The 22,980-nt window shown below is 39.0% G+C and overlaps 1 protein-coding gene across 1 annotated transcript in view; it reads left to right on the forward strand.

Annotated features, from left to right (window-relative positions):
* LOC127575212 (ectonucleotide pyrophosphatase/phosphodiesterase family member 3-like) overlaps positions 1–22,980 on the forward strand; it is an 80,966-nt gene that overhangs the window by 45,165 nt on the left and 12,821 nt on the right. The window contains exons 10-17 of the mRNA XM_052024917.1: positions 66–194; positions 2,812–2,843; positions 4,058–4,188; positions 7,957–8,023; positions 8,933–9,020; positions 13,908–14,080; positions 14,176–14,227; positions 18,887–19,041. Of these exons, the coding sequence (XP_051880877.1) occupies positions 66–194; positions 2,812–2,843; positions 4,058–4,188; positions 7,957–8,023; positions 8,933–9,020; positions 13,908–14,080; positions 14,176–14,227; positions 18,887–19,041 (827 nt within the window). The remainder of the gene's footprint in view (positions 1–65; positions 195–2,811; positions 2,844–4,057; positions 4,189–7,956; positions 8,024–8,932; positions 9,021–13,907; positions 14,081–14,175; positions 14,228–18,886; positions 19,042–22,980) is intronic.

Genomic DNA, 22,980 nt, shown 5'->3' on the forward strand with positions numbered 1-22,980 from the left:
TTAAACAAAAATTTCAGTGATATTTTACAATATTTTTTCATTGATTTTTTATATATGTATTCTAGGCATGGAAAACACGTACTGTGATCAAATTGAGTATATGACCAAGTACTTTGACAATGTGAAGAATTTATATGTTTACAGTGGTCCAGCTGCTCGCATCCGAGCCAAAAATCCAAAGGATTATTTGTTATGTAAGTACTTGTAAAAAAAAATAAACAGGATCTGTTTAAAACAAAATCACAGTTTTATGTACAACATAACAACATAAGTTAACAGAAGTTAAGTCATCCAAGCCCTGATGTCTGCTCTGTCATTCAAAAAGATCATGGCTGATCTTTTACTTCAACACCACCTTCCTGTATCAGATCCCTTTATTCCATTAATATACCAAAAATATTTTAATCTCTGCCTTGAATGTACTTAGTCACTCAGCATTCACATCCACTTTGGGTAGAGAATTCCAAAGATTCACGACCTTCTGGTTGAAGAAATTTCTTCCCAACTGTGCCCTAAATAGTTGACTCCATATTTTGAAACTGAACCCCTGGTTCTAGACACCCTAGCCAGGGGAAACATTATTCCTGCATCCACCCTGTCAAGGCCTATAATAACTTTGTATGCTTCATTGAAACCAGCTGTCATTCCTTTTAAGCTCTGAAGCCTGAAGGCCCATTCTGTTTAATCTTTCCTCAAAGGACAGAAACCCATCCCAGGAATCACTCTTGTGAATCTTTACAAATTTTTCCATTGCAACTCTGTCTTTCCTTAGGTAGGGAAGCCAGACGTGCACAATATTTCTAGTGGGGCCTCACCTGAGCCCTATATAACTGGAGCAAAGTATTTCTACTTTTGTGCTCAAATCACTTTGCAAAAAGGTCGAAGTACAATTAGCCTCTCTAATTGCTTGCTGTACCTGCACATTAACTTTCAGTAATTTGTGTATAAAGACACTCATGTCCCCTTGAACACCAACACCTTTCAATCTCTCACTGTTTAAAATACTCAGTTTTCATCTTTTTCTAGTAAATTGAATGACCTCACTGTTTTCCACATTATATTCCATCTTAAATTCCATTCCCTCAGTTTATCTATTTCTCCTTGAAGCCTCTTTGCATCCTCTTCACAACTTACATTGTCACCCAGTTTTGTGTCACTAGCAAACTTGGATATATTAGACCGAGTCCCCTAATTCAGATCAACATAGATTGTGAACAGCTGCATCCCCAGCACAGATCCCAATGGCAAATACTAGTCATAGGCCCCCAAGGCAAAAATGACAAGTTATATGTTTATTCCTACTCTCTGTTTTGTCTCCATTAACCAATATGAAATCCACGCCAATTGCTCTCAATCCCATGTGATGTAAATTTGTTTGATAAATTCTTGTGCAACACCTTATCAGATCGCTTTTGAAACTCAAAATAAACCACATGCATTATTTTCCTCTTTTCTATTCTGATAGTTGCAACCTCAAAAAACTAATAAATTTATCAAATATGATTTCCATTTCATGAATCCATGTCTGCTGTGCTTCTAGATGGATGGTAGTCATACTGTGGTTTGGGCAGCAGCTCTTTGGCCACTGAGAGGAGGCAGTTGAGGAGGACCCTGATTATGACTTTCCGTGTTAATAGCAGTTACCACAGCCAGACTTGTCTCCTTTCTTGAAGACTGTCATGATTACACCATCTCTGAAATCCCCTAGTATATCCTCCCCTTTTCAGATGAGGGCGATGAGATTGTGAATTCCTGACTGAAACTCTTCACTGCCACGTTGGGCTGGAGAAATGTATTGAGAATTTTTATTTATAAAAATGAGGCAGCATGGTAGCGTATCGGTTAGCGCAACGCTATTACAGCGCCAGCGATCGAGTTTCAATTCCTGCCGCTGTCTGTAAGGAGCTTGTATGTCCTCCCTGTGACTGCATGGGTTTCCTCTGGGTGTTCTGGTTTTCTCCCACATTCCAAAGACGTATGGGTTAGTAGGTTAACATGAGTGTAATTGGGTGGCGTGGGCTCGTTGGGCCAGAAGGGCCTGTAACCATGCTGTATAAGTAAATAAAGTTAATTTTTTTTTAATTCATTAGGGATACTGCCTGCTTTTGAGCATTTGTTATTTTTAGTTGGGATGTGGCCTTTTTAATTTATTGTTGCAGAACAGAAACAGATAGTTTGCAATGGACGGAGTTGTGGAGCTCTTCGAAGTGTTCTTTCCGACTGGCAATGATTGCCCCTCAGCTCCTCTTTCATGCTAGACCTGTTCTGCAATATTTCTGGGAGATTTTCTGTATCTTTCAAGATGGTAGACATAAAATATTTATTTAATTTCTGTGCCATTTCTTTATTCCCTGTATAAATTCTCCTGCCTCAGTCCATAAGAGATCCAGCCTAATTTTTGCTATTGTCTTCCTTTCTACATATTTATGAAAGCTCTTACAATCTTCAGAATGACAAAATAAAGGGTTTTGTAATTACAGTTTAAAGTACTAAGATGAGAAAATTAAAAGAAATTTGTCAAACGTATTAATTATGTAACAAATTAATGGTTAATTAAGATGTTCTTGTAATTTATTTACTACACTCTTTGTTCTGTTTCAAATGTAAAAGCCCCAAAATTTTGCAGGAGATTTTCTAGTCTTTTCTCAGAACATCGGGCCCCTTATGGTTTTAGCTCAGGGTCACAGACTGCAATGGAACTGCACCCCCAGCATGTATTATTTGGGCTGGAGCAAAAGGAAAACAAGGCAGAACTTTCAACTCCTACCAGTTTTTTTGTGGAATTACTACAAGGATTTGTTTCTTTTCCAGTTGATGCAGAAGGAGTTGTTAAGAACCTTTCAGTAAGTAGTAGAAAATAATTTCCATTTACTGTAAAGATTTGGCTGGAGTTTGCAGGGTAATGCCAGTAAGTTCAGGATTTCTACACTTTTCCACAAATGTGGAAAGTTTGCACTTGCTGGCTGTTGTTCACCAGGTATTTCCTCGCTTCATTTTGAACTGGACATCTCATGGATCCAAGGGTAGAGTACAATGTTGCAGCTGTTTCCTTGCACTTGCCCTAGCAAATCCACTTGAAGAACGTGTGTCAAATGTGACTTGACTCAGAGAGTTCTCCTACACTGATTTCAATGGCAGTGAATTGCAAGGGAACTAAGATTAGCATTGCTTTTAGGTTTTTTAAAAAATTGTTTACATTGTTTTTAAATATTTTAAGTGTTTTAAAATTAGTTACATTATAATTTAAAGTATTTTTTAACAATCTGATTCATCTTCATAGTTTGGAATGTTTTTGAATATAAGACAATTTAGAAAACTTTTATAATAATTTTAAAGGTTGGACAACTGGCCAAGTTGGGGCCTAATGGGAATGACTCAGTCAGCTGTCAAAATTTTTTTTTAGTATTTCTTGTGCAGAGTTTATTTAAGGTTGGTGACCTTAATCTGTAGCTTCTTTCTGATTACCATTGCAGCATGTCTTTTTTCCTCTCTCTCCCCTCTCCTGATTCATCTCCTTTTACTTGCATTTTTTCCAGACACATCATTTGCAATTAACAAGCCTTCACTAGCCTCACTTGGCTCCAACCAGATCAAAGACACCTCTTTTGTTCCTTCCACCACTCTCTTCTCTGCAACTTAAAGCATGCTGGTTTCTTAACTTTTCCTGGTTCTGATAAACGGTCATTGACCTGAAATGTTAACTATGTCGTCTCTATGCAAAGGCTGCTTAACTTTCTGAGGATTCCAGCATTCTCTGTTTTTATTTCAGATTTCCAGTATTTGGTAAGCATATTAATAAGACAGTACTAAAACATATGCAGAATTTTATGATGTGGTAAATTATTTATATTCATCAAATGACATCATAAAGCAGCTTAAAAATTATTATAATTTAGACCACATGTGACACATAATTTTTCAAGCAGCAAACATTCTGCTCCCTATGAAAACATTGTTCTTTCATGGTATAAAAATAGGGTTTTATTATTAGAACAAAATATTTTAAAAATAAAGTTAACATTTGTTTTTCCCTAATACTTATTTATTACTCTTTTAGTGCAGGTTGCCTAACCAGCATTTTATACCTTATATGGCATATGACCTGCCAAAACGTTTCCACTATGCCAACAACATTAGGATAGATAAGGAAGTCCACTTGTACTTGGACAAACAATGGCAGGCTGGACGGTATGTCATTTTATTTAGTCAAGGTGTTTAATTTATAATCTGCACTGTCTGTTCCTATTACACATTATATTGTGTCTGCAGATCTTCACCTCTTTCTGATTTCCACTGTTTAGTTATCCATAATGGAAACAAAGCATTGCACCATTTTCCCCTCCTCTTTCCTAATTTTACCCACATAGGTGGTGTCCTATTACAATTCCTACAACATCCTAGCATTGTGAAAGAATATTTAATTAGAAATACCATCCTACCTCCTCCTTCCCATTCTCCCTTTGTGTCTTCCTGAATATGATATTTCCAGCCTTATTAATGTCCTACTTCTATCTAAATGTAGGCCATATCTTAGTGGTACTAAATCACTTCTCTCCACAGTTATGCTTTTAACTCAGTAGTTTTGTTTAGAATGCTTTTGATATTTATCTGGTGCCACTCTAACTTTCCGGAACATTGAGATGCTTTGTTCTCTAGTATTCTCATTCATTTTTTTTAATATCCTATCTTCTTCAACTTTAAGGTTTTAATTCTCTGTTCTTAATAGCCTGCTTATTTCTCTGTATTTATTTCTGATAATCTTTCAACTTATCTTCTAATAAAAATATTTGAGTCATACAACACAAAAAGAGCCCCTTCAGCTCACCACGTCAATGCTGATCACCAAGTACCTATCTATACTAATTCCATTTTCCAGTACCTGGTTCATAGCCTTTTGCACATTGGCATTCAAATGCTTGTCTAGATACTTCCTAATTATTATTAGAACACCTGCATTCACCACCCACTCAAAGCAGTGCATTCCAGATTCCAACCACCCTCTTCGTCAAATTTCCACAGAACCTGCTAACACTTATCCTAAACCTATGCTCCCTAGTTTTAGATATCTCTGGTATAAGGAAATGTTTCCTACCATCTATCCTACCTAGGCCCCTCATTATTTTGTATACATCTATCTAATCCCCTCTCAGTCTCCTCTGCTCCGAGGAAAACAAACCCAGTCTGTGCAGTCTCTCTTTGTAACTGAAACACTTGATTCCAAACAAGATCATGGTGAATCTCCTCTGCACCCTCTGTGGTGCAATCATGTCTTCCCTAGAGTATTGCAACCAGAATTCTACGTAGTATGCCATAAGGCTGAACCGATGTTTTATAATAATATATTAATCATATTCTCTCTATCTGGTCATAAACCAAGGCATTTCTCATCCAGTGCTAGATTGTGAACTTACTATCTCTGCAGGGACATTGCTACAATCTGGGTTCCAGCAAGATTTATTCTTTGTAATAGCCATCTTTTATGCCATCTATCACTCAAGCGCCCGAGAGATGTGATCCTTCCCTCATGCACCAAACATCAACCACTTGTTAATCTTCTTTACTTGGCTCTCCCTTACCTGTTAAAGTGCAGCAGACAGGAACCAAACTGGAAAGGAATATCATAACTTCTCATTTTTCAATGTAATGCCCAACTCCACAAATCCCTTTTCAATACTTCCAATGTATTTCTATTTATGCATTGTTTCTCAACTGAATCATAGCCTTTTGGCTCTTTTCTCTCCCTGACATCAAAGAGGCAGCATATCATTTGGAATTGTAGATTACAATCGGCAAATAAAAATTCTTCCTTTGTTTTTAGAGTCCCTCCCCATGCACCCATTCCCCCCACCACCCGCTTTCTCTTTTCTGCTTTTGTAGTCTACCTGAATCCAATCTCTTGAATAGTCTTTTGCTCTGTAGTTGTGCAGTATATTTTCTGAGTTTCTGGCATTGTCATTTCCCAGTGCTTGCAAGTTTGTGCATATGTTGTTATTTGAAATATTTAGACAGTAACTTCAGCCACAACCAAACTCTGTCAGTTGGTTCATGGTGCTGTATAACACTCCAGTGGGAAGAACTTTTAACTTATGTTAAATGTTATCATTAATACATTGTTTGAACTTTTTATTTTTGAAAATAGTAATGCCTTTTTTCTCTATAACATAAGGTTTTTAAAAAATTGTGGTTTTCCCCTGGGTTCTCTCGGTTCCTCCCACATCTCAGCAATGTGTGGCTTGGTAGGCTAATTGCCCATTATAAGTTGCCCCCAGTGTATAGGTGAGTGGTAGAATCTGGGGGAAGTTGATGGTAATGTGGGGCATGGCAATAGTGTAGGATTATCGTAAATGGTGTAAGTGCGCTGACTTGATGGGCTGAGAGGCATCTATCACTTTTGAACTCTATTACTAAATTGTAGATCATTAATTATTCATCATTATTTCATTTAAATAATGAGACTGAAAAATATAAAAGAAAAGTTGATTTTCCATTAATACTAGTTTGGAAATTTCCAGAAATGTCTCTATGACATGTAAGAAAAATTGGCGACATTCATTGTGATCAGTATCAAAAGCAGGTCATTTGGGACTACATAATCTTACATCAGAAAGTTACAAGAAAGGAAGGAATGGAAACCAATCTGTACTTAAGATAGTTGTGCAAGATATTGAGTCTATATGGAATCGAAAGCAAAAGAGATAGCAGCAATCCATTTTCCAATATCTAACATTTAATAATTTTCATGTTAGTGCTTTTTTAGTATCCTTACTCTGTTCTGATTTCTGGACTTTGATAAACTTTTAATATATAACAAACCATTTTACAATTTTTACTGTTTGACATGAGATATTATAAAAAGCTATGCTTCAAACTTGGCTACCGTACAACAAGAAGCTGAAATTATACCCTAAGATCTGCTTGCCAAGAAACAACATCTAAACAAAAGTCCCACATTAAAGACTTGAGCATGAAACCACCGCCTGATTCTTGAGGTTGTACCAATTAATGCTGATCTGTTGGAGTAGTGGTCTTCTGAAAGTGACACTAAACCAAGGATCAGTCTGCCCTTTTATGAGGGTGTTAAAAAAAATTCCATGGCAAAGTGCCAAAGAAGAGCAAGTGCCTTATCTCCAGTATCCAAGCCGATATTCATCCCTCACACAATATTACTAAAAAGGCACATTACCTGGTGATTACCAACTGCTGTTTATGTGAGATTGGTGTATACAAATCGTCAGCTATGTTTACTTTATTCATTCAATGACTGCACTTCAAAAGGACTTAATTGGCTTAAGGTGTGTTTAAGATATCTTGAAAAAGATATGAAAGATCCTTTATCAATGCATATCTTCCTTTCATTGGGTAAAGATAATTAAAGTTGTCAAGAAGAAATTAAAATAAAACTTGAAAAGCAGAAAACTGCAGATGCTGGAGATCTGAAATAAAAGCAGAAAATGCTGGAAACACTGAGCAGGTCAGGCAGCAACTGTGGAAGACAAAAAAACAGGCATAATGTTTCAGATCAAGGAGTATTTCCAAGATTTTCTGCTAAAATAATACTATCAGGCTGCTGATTTGCTAAGGGTAAAACATGGATTTTCTGGGTAGCTTCTGGAAAAGTAAAGTTCCTATTAGCATTTCTGCTGGATTCCTTCATAATTTCAGTGTGAGTTGACATGATCTGGATATGCCAACTTCGAACTGAAGTTAAAGGTGCAGCCTTGGCACACATATTGGAGGGATGGGACATGAGATACCCCAGCCTGTGTGAAACATGGTGTGTTTCTGACAGCACATTCTGGCTCCATTCAAATCAGGCATCCTCAGGTTTATCTTGCATTCTCCAGCAAGAAGAGCACTTGGAGGCTGTCTGTATTTTTTGACCGTATATTATCATACTGTTTTATCATTTCCATTCTTTGCGATTTATGTCTGCTTTTTAAAAAAATGCCTTTTCAGAGACAAGTCATTCAACTTTTGCGGTGGTGGAAATCATGGCTATGATAATGAATATAAAAGCATGCATGTAAGTAATAGAACGTATCTAGCAATGTTTTATATACAAATTTGACATTTTGGGGGACACTATGTGTGCCTTCTTTATAAACTTGCTATGAATATAGAACTCACAACAATTTAATGTCAATTTGACACCAATTGACACACTTAGTCTGCTTTCCTGTTTCTGCATTCCTGGTACTGAATGTCACCTACCATAATCACATGTTAGAACATTGCACAGATTATTATCCATCTTGGAAATCATGAGAGCATAATCATTTTCCATTAGTTATGAAATCACTATGACTTATCACAAAGATGAATAATGTGGGGCAGAAGATGTTTCCTTGGGGTAATGACTCAGCACATACTTTGGACTATATCATAGGATGCATGTGAAAGCTACCAGTAGCCATTAGAGGGCTAGATGCAAAAACAGTGGAGAGGTAATTTTATGAATCAATTTCCAGTGGGGAATTTCAGTGGTGTGCATTAGAACTGTTAACTGTATGTGATAATTGCAAGCATATGATTGCAATGAGATTGTAATGCAACAATAAGTAACATGCACCCAAATTTTCAATCTTCAGTTTTCAATTGATGAAGTTTTGCACATGCACTGTTGACTTGAGACATTAACATATAGGTGGAAATTTTCAAGATAAAAATTATTTATGTAACAAATAGTAAAATATATTGCCATCAGAATTTTCCAGCAAAACATAAAAGATTTTTGAAATAAATAAATATAAATTTGGGAGGTTGAAAATAATAACACTTCCCATTATAAATGTTATCACAGAGTTACACCCTGTTTCTTGCAGAATCTTTCTTTTGCAAGACGTAATGGCAATAATTCAATTTAAATTGTCTATTTAATAAATTATGTTTGTAATTTGTGTTCACCATTTTTTGTCTTAATGGAAAATTCCAGGCTATTTTCATAGGTAATGGTCCTGGCTTCAGATTCAAGACAGAGGTTGATCCATTTGACAATATTGAACTCTACAACCTGATGTGTGGTAGGTGCTTTGATATTGGAACAAAGACTACAATTCAAGGATATCATTCTGAAACCTCCCAGGCTCTTGAAAGACACTATAAAAATGAAAGTCTTTTCTTAACAACAATATTCTCCACAGTGCAAATGTAACAGGACACGTTAAGCTTATTCTTGGTTGAAAATGACTGGATATCTTACAAATTGCTGTGTTGTAATTCTAAGGCATCCTAATGACTGGTTCCATCTTGAAATGGTCTCACTCTTCTTACTGTCTGTTGACTACATGCCCTCTACAAACAGAAGTAGCCATAATAGGAACTTTTGGACTTAACTGAACCTAAGACCATTCTAAAAAAGTTCTTCCCGATATTCTGTGAAGCTTTCCTTGTTTAAAAAGGTCCTTAGACCAAGAATAGCAGTGTTTACATTTTACTGGAGTGCGGTAGCTGTCTGCAGATGGAATATGATCAGAAATGCATGTGTAGACCATCCCTTCGGCACCTGTCTCAAGGAACTCAGAAAATTCGAATGGTAGACAAGGATGTTACCAGCCAATGGACTCTGTGCAAATTGGTGGCATAGAAGAGGAGTTGAGGGCAGCATAGATCAGCCATGATCATATTGAATGATGGGGCAGACTTGCAGGGACTGGTGGCCTACTCCTGCTCCTACTTCCTTGTGTTCTTGTGATCTTCTAAGTCCATTCTCTCTATAACTTGATTGGCAGAGAACAACACAGCAGAGGACAAGGATAATCTATTCAGGTGGGGGGGGGGGGTCAAAAGTTTAGTGGTCACCTAATGTGACTCAACTTGCACTGAAAAAATCAATATAAAAGCTAAAATATGTTGAATGCTATCCTGAAGTAACCCAAAGTTCATGCCTACATCTAGAACTGCTACACGATTGCTCATAAATATTGGATAGCCCCATTGGCAACATTGTTACTTTTGCAGCAAGACCTGGCTGACTGCCTTTAAAGAGGGTGTGTGCACAAAATAGGGGATTCCAGTGTGAGTTTTGTTACATTCCTGCCAATAACTTTACAAATGGCAGAAGTTACAGCCAGGATACTTTTATCTTGTGGCAGTCGAATAATTTCCCTTGCATGCTAGGAGATGGCTGCTTTACCTGAGGGGATGCTGCTTTGGTGCAGTGCTCCTGCTACTAGATGCAGAATCTATGCAGTTGCTTTACTGTAGCCAGGATATTGGCTCCTCTCACAAGGCATGTACATATTAGGAGCAGTAGTAGGCCACTCAGCCCCTCGAGCAACTTCTTTTAAGAAATAAGCTTTCCCTCTCATCCAGCCCTATGTGCGGTAACATAACTGGAATAAACCGCATTTTCAGCTGTTCAATTAAGTATCAAATTTAAGTTTTTAATGTATGCTTCCATTCCAGCAACACCATTTTATTCAAGGCCAGCTACCCCATTTGGGGACTCCTGATGCGGGGTTTCAACCTGAAACAGATGCTGCTCAACCCACTGAGCTCCTCCAGCAGATTGTTTGTTGCTCCAGATTCCAACATCTGCAGTCTCTTGTGTGTTCCCATTTGGGGATTTATGTGTTATTGTCAGCCATCCCCGGCATAAAACAAACTGTTGGAGGAATTCACCAGGTCAAGCAGCATCTGTGAAGGCAAAGGAATTGTTGACGTTTTTGGTTGAGACTGTGAAGAAAGGAAAAATGAACAAAGGGATAAAGAACCTAGGTGAACTGGTAACAGTGAAAAAGAAATACAGGCTTTGGGAGGGTGGGGGGGGTGTGGATGGATGGGGCGGGTGGGTGGCTTACCTGAAATGTTCGTAACATTGCTCCAGGTTCCAGCATCTGCAGTTTCTTGTGTCTCCGTCCCTCGCATAAAGCTGAAGTTAAAGATATGAAGGGCATCTGACCTTCCTTCTCAGAACATCTGTGGTCAATGTTGAGTCCAGCAACAGGATGGGGGCAAAAATGTTTTGGAACCCAACTTTCAGTTTCTCTCTGGCCTGTGCGTTTCATCTTGCAGGCATGGAAGTCAAAGTCGAGTTTATTGTCATATGTGTATGCAAAGGTCCAATGAAAAACTTGCTTGCAGCGGCATCACAGGCACATAGTGTTATATAAGCAGCATTCACAAAAAACATAAATTAAACATTAATAATACACAATTTTTACAAGAAAGAACAAAATTAGAACCAAAAAAAGTCTTGAAAATCGTAGAAGTTGGACACGAGCTAAAGAATAAGCAACAGAAAGCTTTTAGTTCTCTAGGGAACTGCTGGTAAAAGTACAACCCAGATCTGTTTTATTTATGACTCCTGTATGTTTCTCATTGTTTTACTTTGCAATTAAACTATTCCTTCAGCTGTGCATTAACAGATCCAAACTTCTCAATGTGACAGTGCTTGTGCTGGAAACCTTGTGGCCTGAAGCAAATTGTTTATTTTTTAAAATTATTTAAGTATTTTTTATTTTTTAAATTATTTAAGTCCTTGAGCTGCTCTTAATTTCTCTTATTATCAGGGGTCTTGGTGATAGTGGATTAGTTAGGTTTGGGAATGATGAAGATGGGGAATGGCTTGCTCTGTAATAATGAAATTCAATAATATTTAATCCTGTTTCTAACTTGATACCATCAAGATCTTTTGTTTCAGTCACTTAATTGTTGTCTGCTAATTACTAACTCAATACTATGAAATACTAATTCAACACTATGATTGTCTGCGCACATGTTGAGAGCATCTGCAATGATACAGGAAGCTAGTAAACACTACCAGATTCTTAATGAAAACTCAAGGCTGCAGATGGTAGAATCAGGAGCAAAAAAACATGTTGCTGGAGGAACTCAGCAGGTCGAGCAGCATCTCTGGGGGCAAATGAATTATTGATATTTCAGACGAGACTCTGCATCTGGACTAAGAGTGGAGAGGGAAGATATCCAGTACGAAGGGGAGGGGTGAGACAGTGGCCAGTGGGTGATAAGTGGACTGAGGAGGGGTGAAGGATGACGAACAAATGGAACCAGCTTGGGGAAAGAGAGGAGTGGAGTTGGAAGGCAGGTGGATGAGTGATGGAAGTAGACAGAGAGAAAAAAGAGGTAGATGGAGCCAGGTGGGGGGAGGGGAGGGTGAAGGTGGAGAGAGCTGCTAGAGAGTGATAGGTGGTAAATTGGTTTATTATTGTCACATGTACCAAGGTACAGTGAAAAATTTGTCTTGTATACCGTTCATACAGATCAATTCATTATAACAGTGCATTGAGGTAGTACAAGGTAAAACAATATCAGAGTGCAGAATAAAGTGTTACAGTGTAAAGTGTTATGGTTACAGAGGCTCACCTCTCCCGCTTTCCTCCTTTTATACTGGCTATCTTCCTTCTCCACTCTCAGTCCTGATGCAAAACCTTGACCTGAAACGTTGACATTCCTCTCCCCCATGGTTACTCCAGCAGTTTGTTTTTTTACTCCAGATTCGTAATGAAGAGTGCACTTCCAAAACTAAAGGATTAAAGCATAATATATTATTTGGAAAGGAAATAGTACCAACAACTACCCACATGCCTAGCATTTCAATTGCTGCAAAGCTGACCATTACTTGTGCATAAGGCTCCACTAATTTGTGGCACACAGACGATGTGTAGGCAAACTGCTGTATGATTTGATGCACAAAACTGGTTGCAGGTAGTCAACATTCCCATGAAAATCAAGAAATTGCTGAAATGCGTCATAAATAGGAATTGGCTCAGACATATAGGGGGTGATATTTCACCAGGTTACGGGCGAAGTTTACTGGCTTGACAGATAAAGAATTAAACAATCTGATCCCTGTAGGTAATGAATTGTCCTTAAAAGTTTCTAAAGAGTTTGGTTTTTAAACTTAAAATTTTTTCTTACTTCTCACTTCCATCTTTATTTTCTCTCGGTCAAATCCTCTTTAATTCTCACTATATATCTAATTTGATTCTAATTCATTTTGCTTCTTTCAGTATACATGAATTGCTTTGATTATTCTTTGATTCAATTCATATTTCCGGGTATATGCAGCAGATAAACATTAATTCATGCCACTTGTTAGATCCCTTGCTTCAGAAATTTCAGAGCCATCAACGATTACTTTATGGAATTTTCTCTGATTTAAAAAAAAATCAATAGTTTATACTCTGATCTAGCTTGACTGCAGATAAAAAATATGAAATCCTTCCTCAGTAATAACTGCCAAATTTAAGTTTTAATTAACTTGTTCTGCGGGTTTTAGTCAGTAGTGCTGTATGTGAAATAACAAGGTCCTGAATCCAGCAACAAATTATATTCCCAAAATAAGTATGTATTTTCCTAGCACCGATTTGATCTATAAAACTCCTTGTTGACGAAACAACAGAAAATCTGTTATTATTGAAGTGGTTAACTTTGATCTCTTTTCATTGAGACAATGACAAAGTATTTCCAAATGATTCAACAAGCTGCATCAGAGCTCTGCCAAAAGCAATAGCATTTTCCTCTCGCAGTAGCAATGATACGAATGGTCTTGTGCTGGTGGTGTGTAGGGACAATGGGGTGCATTATTACTGGGAAAGGGATGGATTAGTGATTGCCTTCTCAAATGATAAAATCTGACTAATTTTTAATTAAAGAATACATTTGTAAACTGATCTAACACATGCAAAATCTATGTCTGTGGACAAATAAAAAGTAGATCACATATTAACTCTAGGGAGAATCCAGATAAAACTTCCTTTGTTGGTTTGTAAATTTAGTTACTATATCTCATTTACTACTGTACTTACTACTGTATCTAAATCCAGTTTTCCACTGGCACCAACTTGGAGGTTATCAGAAGTTCAGGGTAAATCATTGATTTCTTCATACGTGAAGGAAGAGAGGTACAGAAAACTGACATGATTACTCTGTGATGCTTCTGTTAGATTTGTTGCATATCACACCTTGGCCTAATAATGGATCTCATGGGACCTTAAATCATCTGCTGAAGAATCCTCCCAAGAGTCCTACTCCTCCTGCTGAGGTATCTGGTTTATCCCACTGTCCACTCTCCACACTGATTTCAAGTGACAGCCTAGGATGTTCATGTTCTAATTCAGTAAGTACAAGAATGCAGATTGATGAACTGTTTGTAAACTTCTCTGAATGACATTCAAACTCTTAACATCAGCAGAGAATATTTATATTCCTCAGAATCTCACAATGGAGGAAATGAATGAAAGAATCAACTTAACCGCTGAAGAAGGTAGGATACTGTATTGGTTTAATGAGAGTTTTGCTGTGAGAAATATTTAGCAATTCTGCAAATAAGAAAAATAGAGTATATTAAGTATATTATGACTAAATTTTAGCAGTTACTGGAAAAAACCTACCCCAATATTAATGGATAAATTACTCACAAGAAATAATGCTGATCCAGCAAGTACTTGCTGATATAAACAATGGTTCTCAAATATGTATTGTATGTTTGAAAAATACAGGTCTAACATGAGTGAGGCCAATGCTAAATGAACATCAACTTTGCCAAGAATGTATTCTGATGAATGGAATGTACAACTGTTCCTGGATTAAGAATGCCTGACTTTTGGACCCTACGTATGAATGAGCTCCCAGAACAGAATTCAGTTCAAAAGTCCATACATATGTTCATTCCTGTGAACAGCAGAAGTAGTTTCCTCTCTCCCTCCACTTCTAGTAATTTTTCTTTCTTATCAGTCTTGTGTGCTTTTGGTGCCATTCAAATTGGTAAATTGGTTTATTATTGTCACATGTACCGAGGTAAGTGAAAAACTTTGCATGCCATTTATACAGGTCATTTCATTACAACAGTGGATTGAGGTAGTACAAGGGAAAACAATAACAATGCAGAATAAAGTGTTACAGTTACAGAGAAAGTGTGGTGCAGGCAGACAGTAAGGTGCAAGGCCATAACGAGGTAAATTGTGAGGTCAAGAGTCCATCTTATCAGACTAGGGGACCGTTCAATAGTCTTATAACAGTGGGATAGAAGCTGTCCTTGAGCCTGCTGGTACATGCTTTTCAGCTTTTGTACCTTCTGCCCGGGGGAGGGAGGAGAGAAGAGAGAATGTCTGGGGTGGGTGGGGTCTTTGATTATGTTGGCTGCTTTACCGAGGCAGTGAGAAGTGTAGACAAGAGTCCATGGAGGGGAGGGTGGTTTCCGTGATGTGCTGAGCCACGTCCACAACTCTCTGCAGTTTCTTGCGGTCTCAGGTAGAGCAGTTGCCATACCAGACTGTGATGCATCCGGATAGGATGCTTTCTATGGTGCATCAACAAAAACTAATGAGGGTCAAAGGGGTCATGCCAAATTTCTTTAGCCTCTTGAGGAAATAGAGGCACTGGTGTAATTTCTTGGCAACGGTGTCTATGTGGTTGGATCAGGACAGGCTATTAGTGATGTTCACTCCAAGGAACTTGAAGCTTTCAACCCTCTTGACCTCAGCACCACTGATGTAAACAGGAGCGTGTGCACCGCCCCCTTCCTGAAGTCAATCACCAAATCTTTTATTATGCTGACATTGAGGGAAAGGTTGTTGTCATGACACCATGCCACTAGGCTCTCTATCTCCTTCCTGTACTCCGACTCATCACTATTTGAGGTACAGCCCACTATGGAGGTCTCATCTGCAAACTTGTAGATGGAGTTAGAGCAGAATCTGGCCACGCAGTCGTGAGTGTACAGGGAGTAAAGTAGGGGGCTGAGTACGCTACCTTGTGGGGCACCAGTGTTGAGAATAATCGTGGAGGAGGTTTGCTACCTATCCTTACTGATTGCGGTCTGTTGGTCAGGAAGTCGAGGATCCACTTGCGAAGGGAGATGTTGAGTCCTTGGCCTAGGAGTTTGGAGATGAGTTTACTGGGAATTATAGTATTGAAGGCGGAGCTGTAGTCAGTAAACAGTAGTCTAATGTAGGTGTCTTTAAGTGTCTTTACATCATTCATTACAGACTGTGGAGGTACGGTTACCACATTGAGTGACTTTTGTGTATTTTCTGACTTAATGGACAAAATTGACTTATGGATGTATGTAAAAATGGAACCCGTTCATTCCCCAGGATCGTCCTGTACCTGAAGTAGATGTAACTGTTCTCACTTTTCAGTTTTCAGTGGGATGTTAGAGTAATGCAACAGCATTAATTTTATATTAATGATAAAGAAGGAATGTCTTTTCAGAAGTTTTCAGATGACACCGTCGTAGTGGGCCGAATCTCAAATAACAATGAGTCGCATTAGAGCATTTCATTGCAGGACTGGTGTCATAAAGCTGTATAGCACAGAAACGGGCCCTTTTCCTGCATTGGATCCATATCCCTCAACTCCCTTCCAATCCAAGTACCTGTTCAAATGCCTTTTAAACATTGTAATTGTACCTGCCTGTACCACCTCCTCTGGCAGCTTGTTCCATATAACCACCACACCCCATGTGAAAGCTTGCCTTTCAGATCTTGTTTAAATTTCTCCCCTTTCACCTTAAACTAATGTCCTCGAGTTTTAGACTCCCCTACTCTGGGGGAGAAAGATTCTGATTTTCTACCTCATCTATGTCACTCATAATCTTATAAACCTTTATAAGGTTGCCCCTGAGCATCCTCCACTCCAGTGATAACAAACCCAGCCAATCCAATATCTCCTTGTAACTAAAACCCTCCATTCCAGGCCACATCCTGGTGAATCCCATCTACATTCTTTCTAATGCTACTGCATCCTTTTGTGTGGCGACCAGAACTATACACAATACTTCAAGTGTGGCCTAACCAATGTCTTGACCAGCTGCAACATGACGTCCCAATTCTTATACACAGAGCCTCAGCATGTAAAGGCAAGCATGCCATATGCCTTCTTCACTACCCTATGCACCTGTGAACTTGCACTCTAAGGTCTCTCTGTACACCAACATTCCTTCACTGTATGTGTCCTGCCAGTAATTGACATCCTAAAATGCATTACCTCACATTTGTCTGGATTAAATTCCATCTGCCACTGCCTGCCCTGACTCTCCATCCTCCACATCCTTCTCCTGGTGAAGACCAATGAGAAGTATGCAGAGTGAAACAGTGTGGCCGCTATCTGGAACACTCTGGAGGAGTCCTGCATGCTTGGCAGGCTATCTGTCAAGATCCACAGTGCCCTGTTCCATGCTGCAGACCACCATGATGGGACATTCTCTCTTACCAGCTAAATAGCAACTAGTTGAGAAACTGGGAATGAGAAAGAGAAGGAGGAGAAAGAATTAGAGGAAGAGGAAAGGAGGATGCAACTTGAATATATTCACGTTCAATACCAGTAACTGCAAATCCAATGACACATCTACCTCATTCAGCAATTCCACACTCACCCACTCTCTGTCAGTGACCAATACAATATTCATCAGGCCACAGCCCACATTCCAAACAACATTCATAAACCATATCTTGCCATATTTCATACAACAGTCAAGCAATCACCCATCTGTATTCTAACGTGCCTATGCAATGTCCAGATTCTGCTCTAACACAACCTACAAGTTTGCAGATGATACCACTATAGTGGGCCGTATCTCAAATAATGATGAGTTGGCATACAGGAAGGAGATAGAGTGCTTAGTGACATGGTGTCATGACAACAATCTTTACCTGAATTTCAGCAAAACAAAAGAGCTGGTCGTTGACTTCAGGAAGGGGGGCAGTGCACATACTCCTGGTTACGTCAGCGGTGCTGAGATTGAGAGCTTCAAGTTCCTGAACATCACCAATAGCCTGCCTGGTCCAACCATGTGGACAGCACAGCCAAGAAAGCTCTCCAGTGCCTCTACTTCCTCAGGAGGCTAAAGAAATTTGGCATGGGCCCTTTAACGCTCTCCAACTTTTATCAATGCACCATAGAAAGCATCCCATCTGGATGCATCACAGCTTGGTGTGGCAACTGCTCTGCCCAAGACTGCAAGAAACTGCAGAGAGTTGTGGACACAGCTCAGCACATCACAGAAACCAGCCTCCCCTCCATAGATTCTGTCCATACTTCTCACTGCCTCAGTAAAGCAGCCAGCATAATGAAAGACCCCACCCACCCTGGATATTCTCTCTTCTCCTCTCTCCCATCAGGCAAAAGATACAGAAGCCTGAAAGCACGTAGCACCAGGCTCAAGGACAGCTCTCCCACTGTCATAAGTCTACTGAACAGTTCCCTAGTACAGTTACCTAGCGGCAGAGGCTGAGGGGTGAACTGTTGGAAGTGTATAAAATTATGAGGGGCATAGATAGGGTTCCCATTATTGAGCGATTCAATACCAGAGGGCATGCATTTAAGGTGAGAGGGGGTAGGTTCGGAAGAGATGTGAGGGGTAAGTTTTTTACTCAGAGTGATGGATACCTGGAATGCATTGCCTGATAAAGTGGTGAAGGCAAATTTATTGGGGGCTTTTAAGAGGGGCTTGAATGGGCACATGAATGAGAGGAAAATGGAGGGATATGGGCATTCTGTAGGTAGAAGGGATTAGCTACATCGGCACAACATTGTGGGCTGGAGGGCCTGTTCTGTGCTGTACTGTTCTACGTTCTATGTACAGTAAGATGGACTCTTGACTTCACAATCTATCTCATTACCATCTTGCACCTTATTGTCTACCTGCACTGCACTTTCTCTGAAGCTGTGACACCTTACACTGCATTCCGTATTGTTTTACCTTGTGCTGCTTCAATGCACTGTGTAATGAATTGATCTGTATGAACGGTATGCAAGACAAGTTTTTCATTGTACTTCGGTACAAGGGACAATAATAAACCATTTCCAATTCTATGTGACTTTGTCAAAAGTTTAAAGTTACCAAGCAACAGAATTAACAAAATAATTGTTGTGGATTAGTCTGGCCTTAAATATATAATGTTAATCTTGCGTGTGTTTTTAGTTAAAGCAGCTGAAGCATTAAACATGCCGTATGGAAGACCAAGAGTTTTACAGAACAACAGCATATATTGCCTTTTGACCCATAAATCTTACATGACTGGATATAGCTTTGACATTTTAATGCCTCTATGGAGTGCATATACTGTTAACAAATCGGTAAGTTTGTTTCTTTCAATAACTTTCCCTCTCACTAATTAGGAACACCACATTCAGCACAAGAAGTTGCAACAACATGAGTCCAGTTGTGGTTTACAACATGAGTAAAAGAAATGTAAAAAAAATTGCTTCTCATAGAGGATGTGATGGTTGAAATGGGCAGTAAAACTGGATTTTTGAAGTCAGTGTATGTGGAAAGTCATGTAAACAACAAAGAAAATTCATTTTAAAAAATGCAAGAGGCTTTTGCAGCAATTAAGGAGGTAGTGGAGAAGGGGAGGAATACATTGGCCTTCAAAACATGTCATTTCAGCATAAACCTCAGATGTACCCACTGGAAATTTTGGCCTTGACACTTTAAATATGCTTTGCAGTAGGAAAGAATTAGATTAATTAGAAGCAGCCAATGTACACAAAGTAACCTTCTATTGGCAACAAGGGTGAAATACAACCTGTTAGCCTGTTTTTGGCAATACCAGTTGAGAGATGATTATAGGCCATGACACTGGGAGACTACCCTTTTTCTTCTTCAAAACTGTTATGAAAGCTCCTATCTGCAGAACATGTAGGCATTAAAAAATGACATGATTAATGTTTGTTTACTTGGCATTTAACAAAGAATTTACTCCATTTCAATACTAATGTCACACACTGCAATTTAATTTCAAATCAGTGTTCTAATGCACAACAACTTTCTCACTTCAATTCAAGCTTTTACATTAAGATGTTGCTTGATTTTGTAGTAAATGGTGAAGGAATCACTGACCTCACAAGAACTTTATAGGTTGTAGGGAGCAGTTATCTTCTTTCCAGACTGGTTTTCATTTGATGCCTTTTCCAGTAGATTGCTGACATTCCACAAAATCAGTCTGTGGAATGACCAACCAATCACATTTTAAAAGTCTCACAAACAAGGAAGCAGGAAGTAAAAACTGTAACATTTTTATCCTTCTATGGAAAGCAAATTATGTCTGGGGAAATATGCATGGAATTAAGAAAGGAAGTTAATTATCAGAACAAAACAAAATAAAACTTATTTACAATTTTTGAATATTCTTCTAGAAGAATGGGACTCCACAATTGTAAGATTACTTTTTTAAGACCAGCTAAGTTATTCCGCTGTTAAAAACTCAATTATCTTGACTGAATATGTTGTTTTCTTTTGCACTGGGAATTACGTATAAGTTGTTGAAGTTCACAACAACACACTCCCTGTGGAGATGACTGGGACATGCTAATTTCTGCATTTGCATTCATCACAACCACTGCAATTCCTGGGCCATGTGAATATTCAGAATTGGCAGAATGATACGGAACAGAAAGACCAAATGAGAAAGGAAGGAAAACAAGTGGGTTAAATGAAAGGGGGCAATGGGAGACTGATAAGGAACTGAAATAGAACCAAAACAACTGGAAGGCAAAACAGGAGAAAAGGTATGGCACAGAGAGACCAAGAGTGGAAATAAAAAGGAGTGGAGAGAATTGATGTTATATTAATAAGGGAAACAGAGACAGAAACTGGAAGAGTATGAAATGGAAAAAAAAATGAGGTGTCAACAACCAGAAATAACGAAGAAGCCCAAGTAAAACTTATTGGAATGTTGGTGCATGGGCGAGATGTAGGAAGTGGTTGTGGTTTAGTGACCAATAATAGTGTGTTTGTGCTATGGCAGTGAAAGCCTTATATCATTAAAATAATCCTGTCAGGAACAAAAACCACTGGAAAAAAAATAATTTTCCCACATCCTTGGTGAGATTCCAACATTAATACTAACACAAGCAACATTGAGACATAACTTTGGGTTGTAGGTTTTTCACATGACGATTAGTAGTTTGTTTCTCTCGACTTCAACTCACAAGAAAAGCCACAGAGCTTTTAACTGCAGGAAGGTATAGTAGATCTGCTTTGTACTGCTAAGAAATCTATTCTAAACTTGACTACTCAAAGGTACATGACATTGACGTAGGCCACTAGGAAATTCATGGGATTATTCTAACCTATCAGTTGATGTTCCTTCTTCTTAGACAGACTTGTGGGACTGAGGATGACTCACTTCCACTCCAGTTCTGTGGGTTATGAGGTGGCTGACAAGGCCAATGTCACAGGTGGGACAGGAGGTAGTTTGCTGCTTCTAACATTTACACTGGGCTTCTGTCACATGGATTTGAGGTTCTCAAAGCCGTCCTGAACGCTCTTCCATTTTGAGTAGTCATGCGCCAGGAATTCCCGTGAGATGTTACACTTCTTCAAAGTGTTTTGAGAATATCTGTGAATTGTTTCCTATCTCCATTAGCCATCTCTGGCTATTACAGATCTTGGAATACAGTCCGTGTTGAGGGAGTTTGGTGCTGCAACTGACATGGCCTGCCCATTAGAACCTAGTTAGTGGGAACTCAGTGCTAGAGATGTAGGCTAGGAGAGGCACTGATGTTGATTTGCTTACATTGCCAAGGTATTTGGAGGATTTTGCAGAGCCGGTATTGGCCATGTCTCTCCAGTGCTTTGAGGTGCCTGCTGTTGGTACTCCCTGATTCAGAAATATAAGGGCAGTGATCACTGGTGCCCAGTGGATCATGAGCTTTGTGCTGGGTTTGAGGTCTTGATCCTTAAACACTCTTTTTCCTCAGATGAGCAAACTCTGTGTTGGCACATTGAAAGTGGTGAATATTCATCATCAATGTTTGCCTTCAGTTAGATGTAGTTCCCAAGATTTGGGAAGTAGTCCATATTTACTAGTATTTCATTGTGGACCTTTACTGTCGGAGTACCGTGCTATATAGTAGGGGGAGATCAGTAGATGTCCTTCATTTTGAACATCTTAAGCATAAAGCCCATTCTCTTGCATGTTTCAGTGAACAAATCAATGATGGCTTGGAGTTTGCTCTCCAAATGTGCACATGTGCACATGTCATCTGTCTACTGTAGTTCATTGACTGAAGTTGAGGTGACCTTGGTTCTGAAGTGGAGGTGACATGAACTGAACAGTTTCCCATTTGCCCTGTAGATTTGCTCCATTCCAGCAGTAGCTTGTTGGAAATGAGGTGTAGTATTATGGCAAGAAAGATTGAGAGGACTGTTGGGTTGATGACACAATCTTGTTTGACAGCAGTTTGCACTGAGATTGGGTCTGTTGGTTATGATCATAGCTTCAATGCCATCATATCGAAGATGAAAGATGGAGACAAATCTTCTTGAACATCCAAATTTGAGAAGGATTCTCCACCGTCCCTATTATTTGATGGAGTGAAAGGCTTTTATGAAGTCAAAAAAGGCCACATTTAAGGGTTACTGCTGCTCCCTGCATTTTTCTTGACTTGACACCCAGTGAAGATTATGTCCACTGTGCTTCTAGATGGACAGAATCCATCCAAACCTAAAGATGGTAGTAATTACAGCATCCCTGACATGTCCTTCACATCTGACATGGAGATGAGGTTGTGAATTTATGTCTGAAGTTCCTCTCCACCTAAGTTGTAGAACTTTAACAAGAGTACTATCTGCTCCCAAGGCCTTGATGGAATGCGGCCTTTTGGACTTCTTATTGCTCAGGCATGGCGGCAAGATTGAACTGGATAGCTTGTTATGGAATGGAGTCAAGGATGTTACTCCTATGAACAACAGAATTATAACTGAGAAGTTCTTCAAAAGTTGCTCTTGCCCTTGATAAGTGTACTCCATTCTTGGTTTGGATTTTAGGCCATAGATTGCTGTGATAACACTGAAGTTTCTGTATATGCCATGGCTGTCAGTGAATTGCTGGACCTTCTCTGCTCTTTTTATCCACCATCTGTTTTTTAGGTCATGAGATTTCTGTTCAACCTCTGTAGAGCTGTAGAGCTTTTCTTTCCTCCTAGGGTTTGATAGGGTCTCCAATACCAGAAGGCCTTGAGTTTGTGGTTATTTAGTTCCTGGATCTGCTGGTTATTCTCATCAAACCA

This window comes from Pristis pectinata, chromosome 10, assembly GCF_009764475.1.
Source record: "Pristis pectinata isolate sPriPec2 chromosome 10, sPriPec2.1.pri, whole genome shotgun sequence".
In the NCBI taxonomy this organism is placed as follows: Eukaryota; Metazoa; Chordata; class Chondrichthyes; order Rhinopristiformes; family Pristidae; genus Pristis; species Pristis pectinata.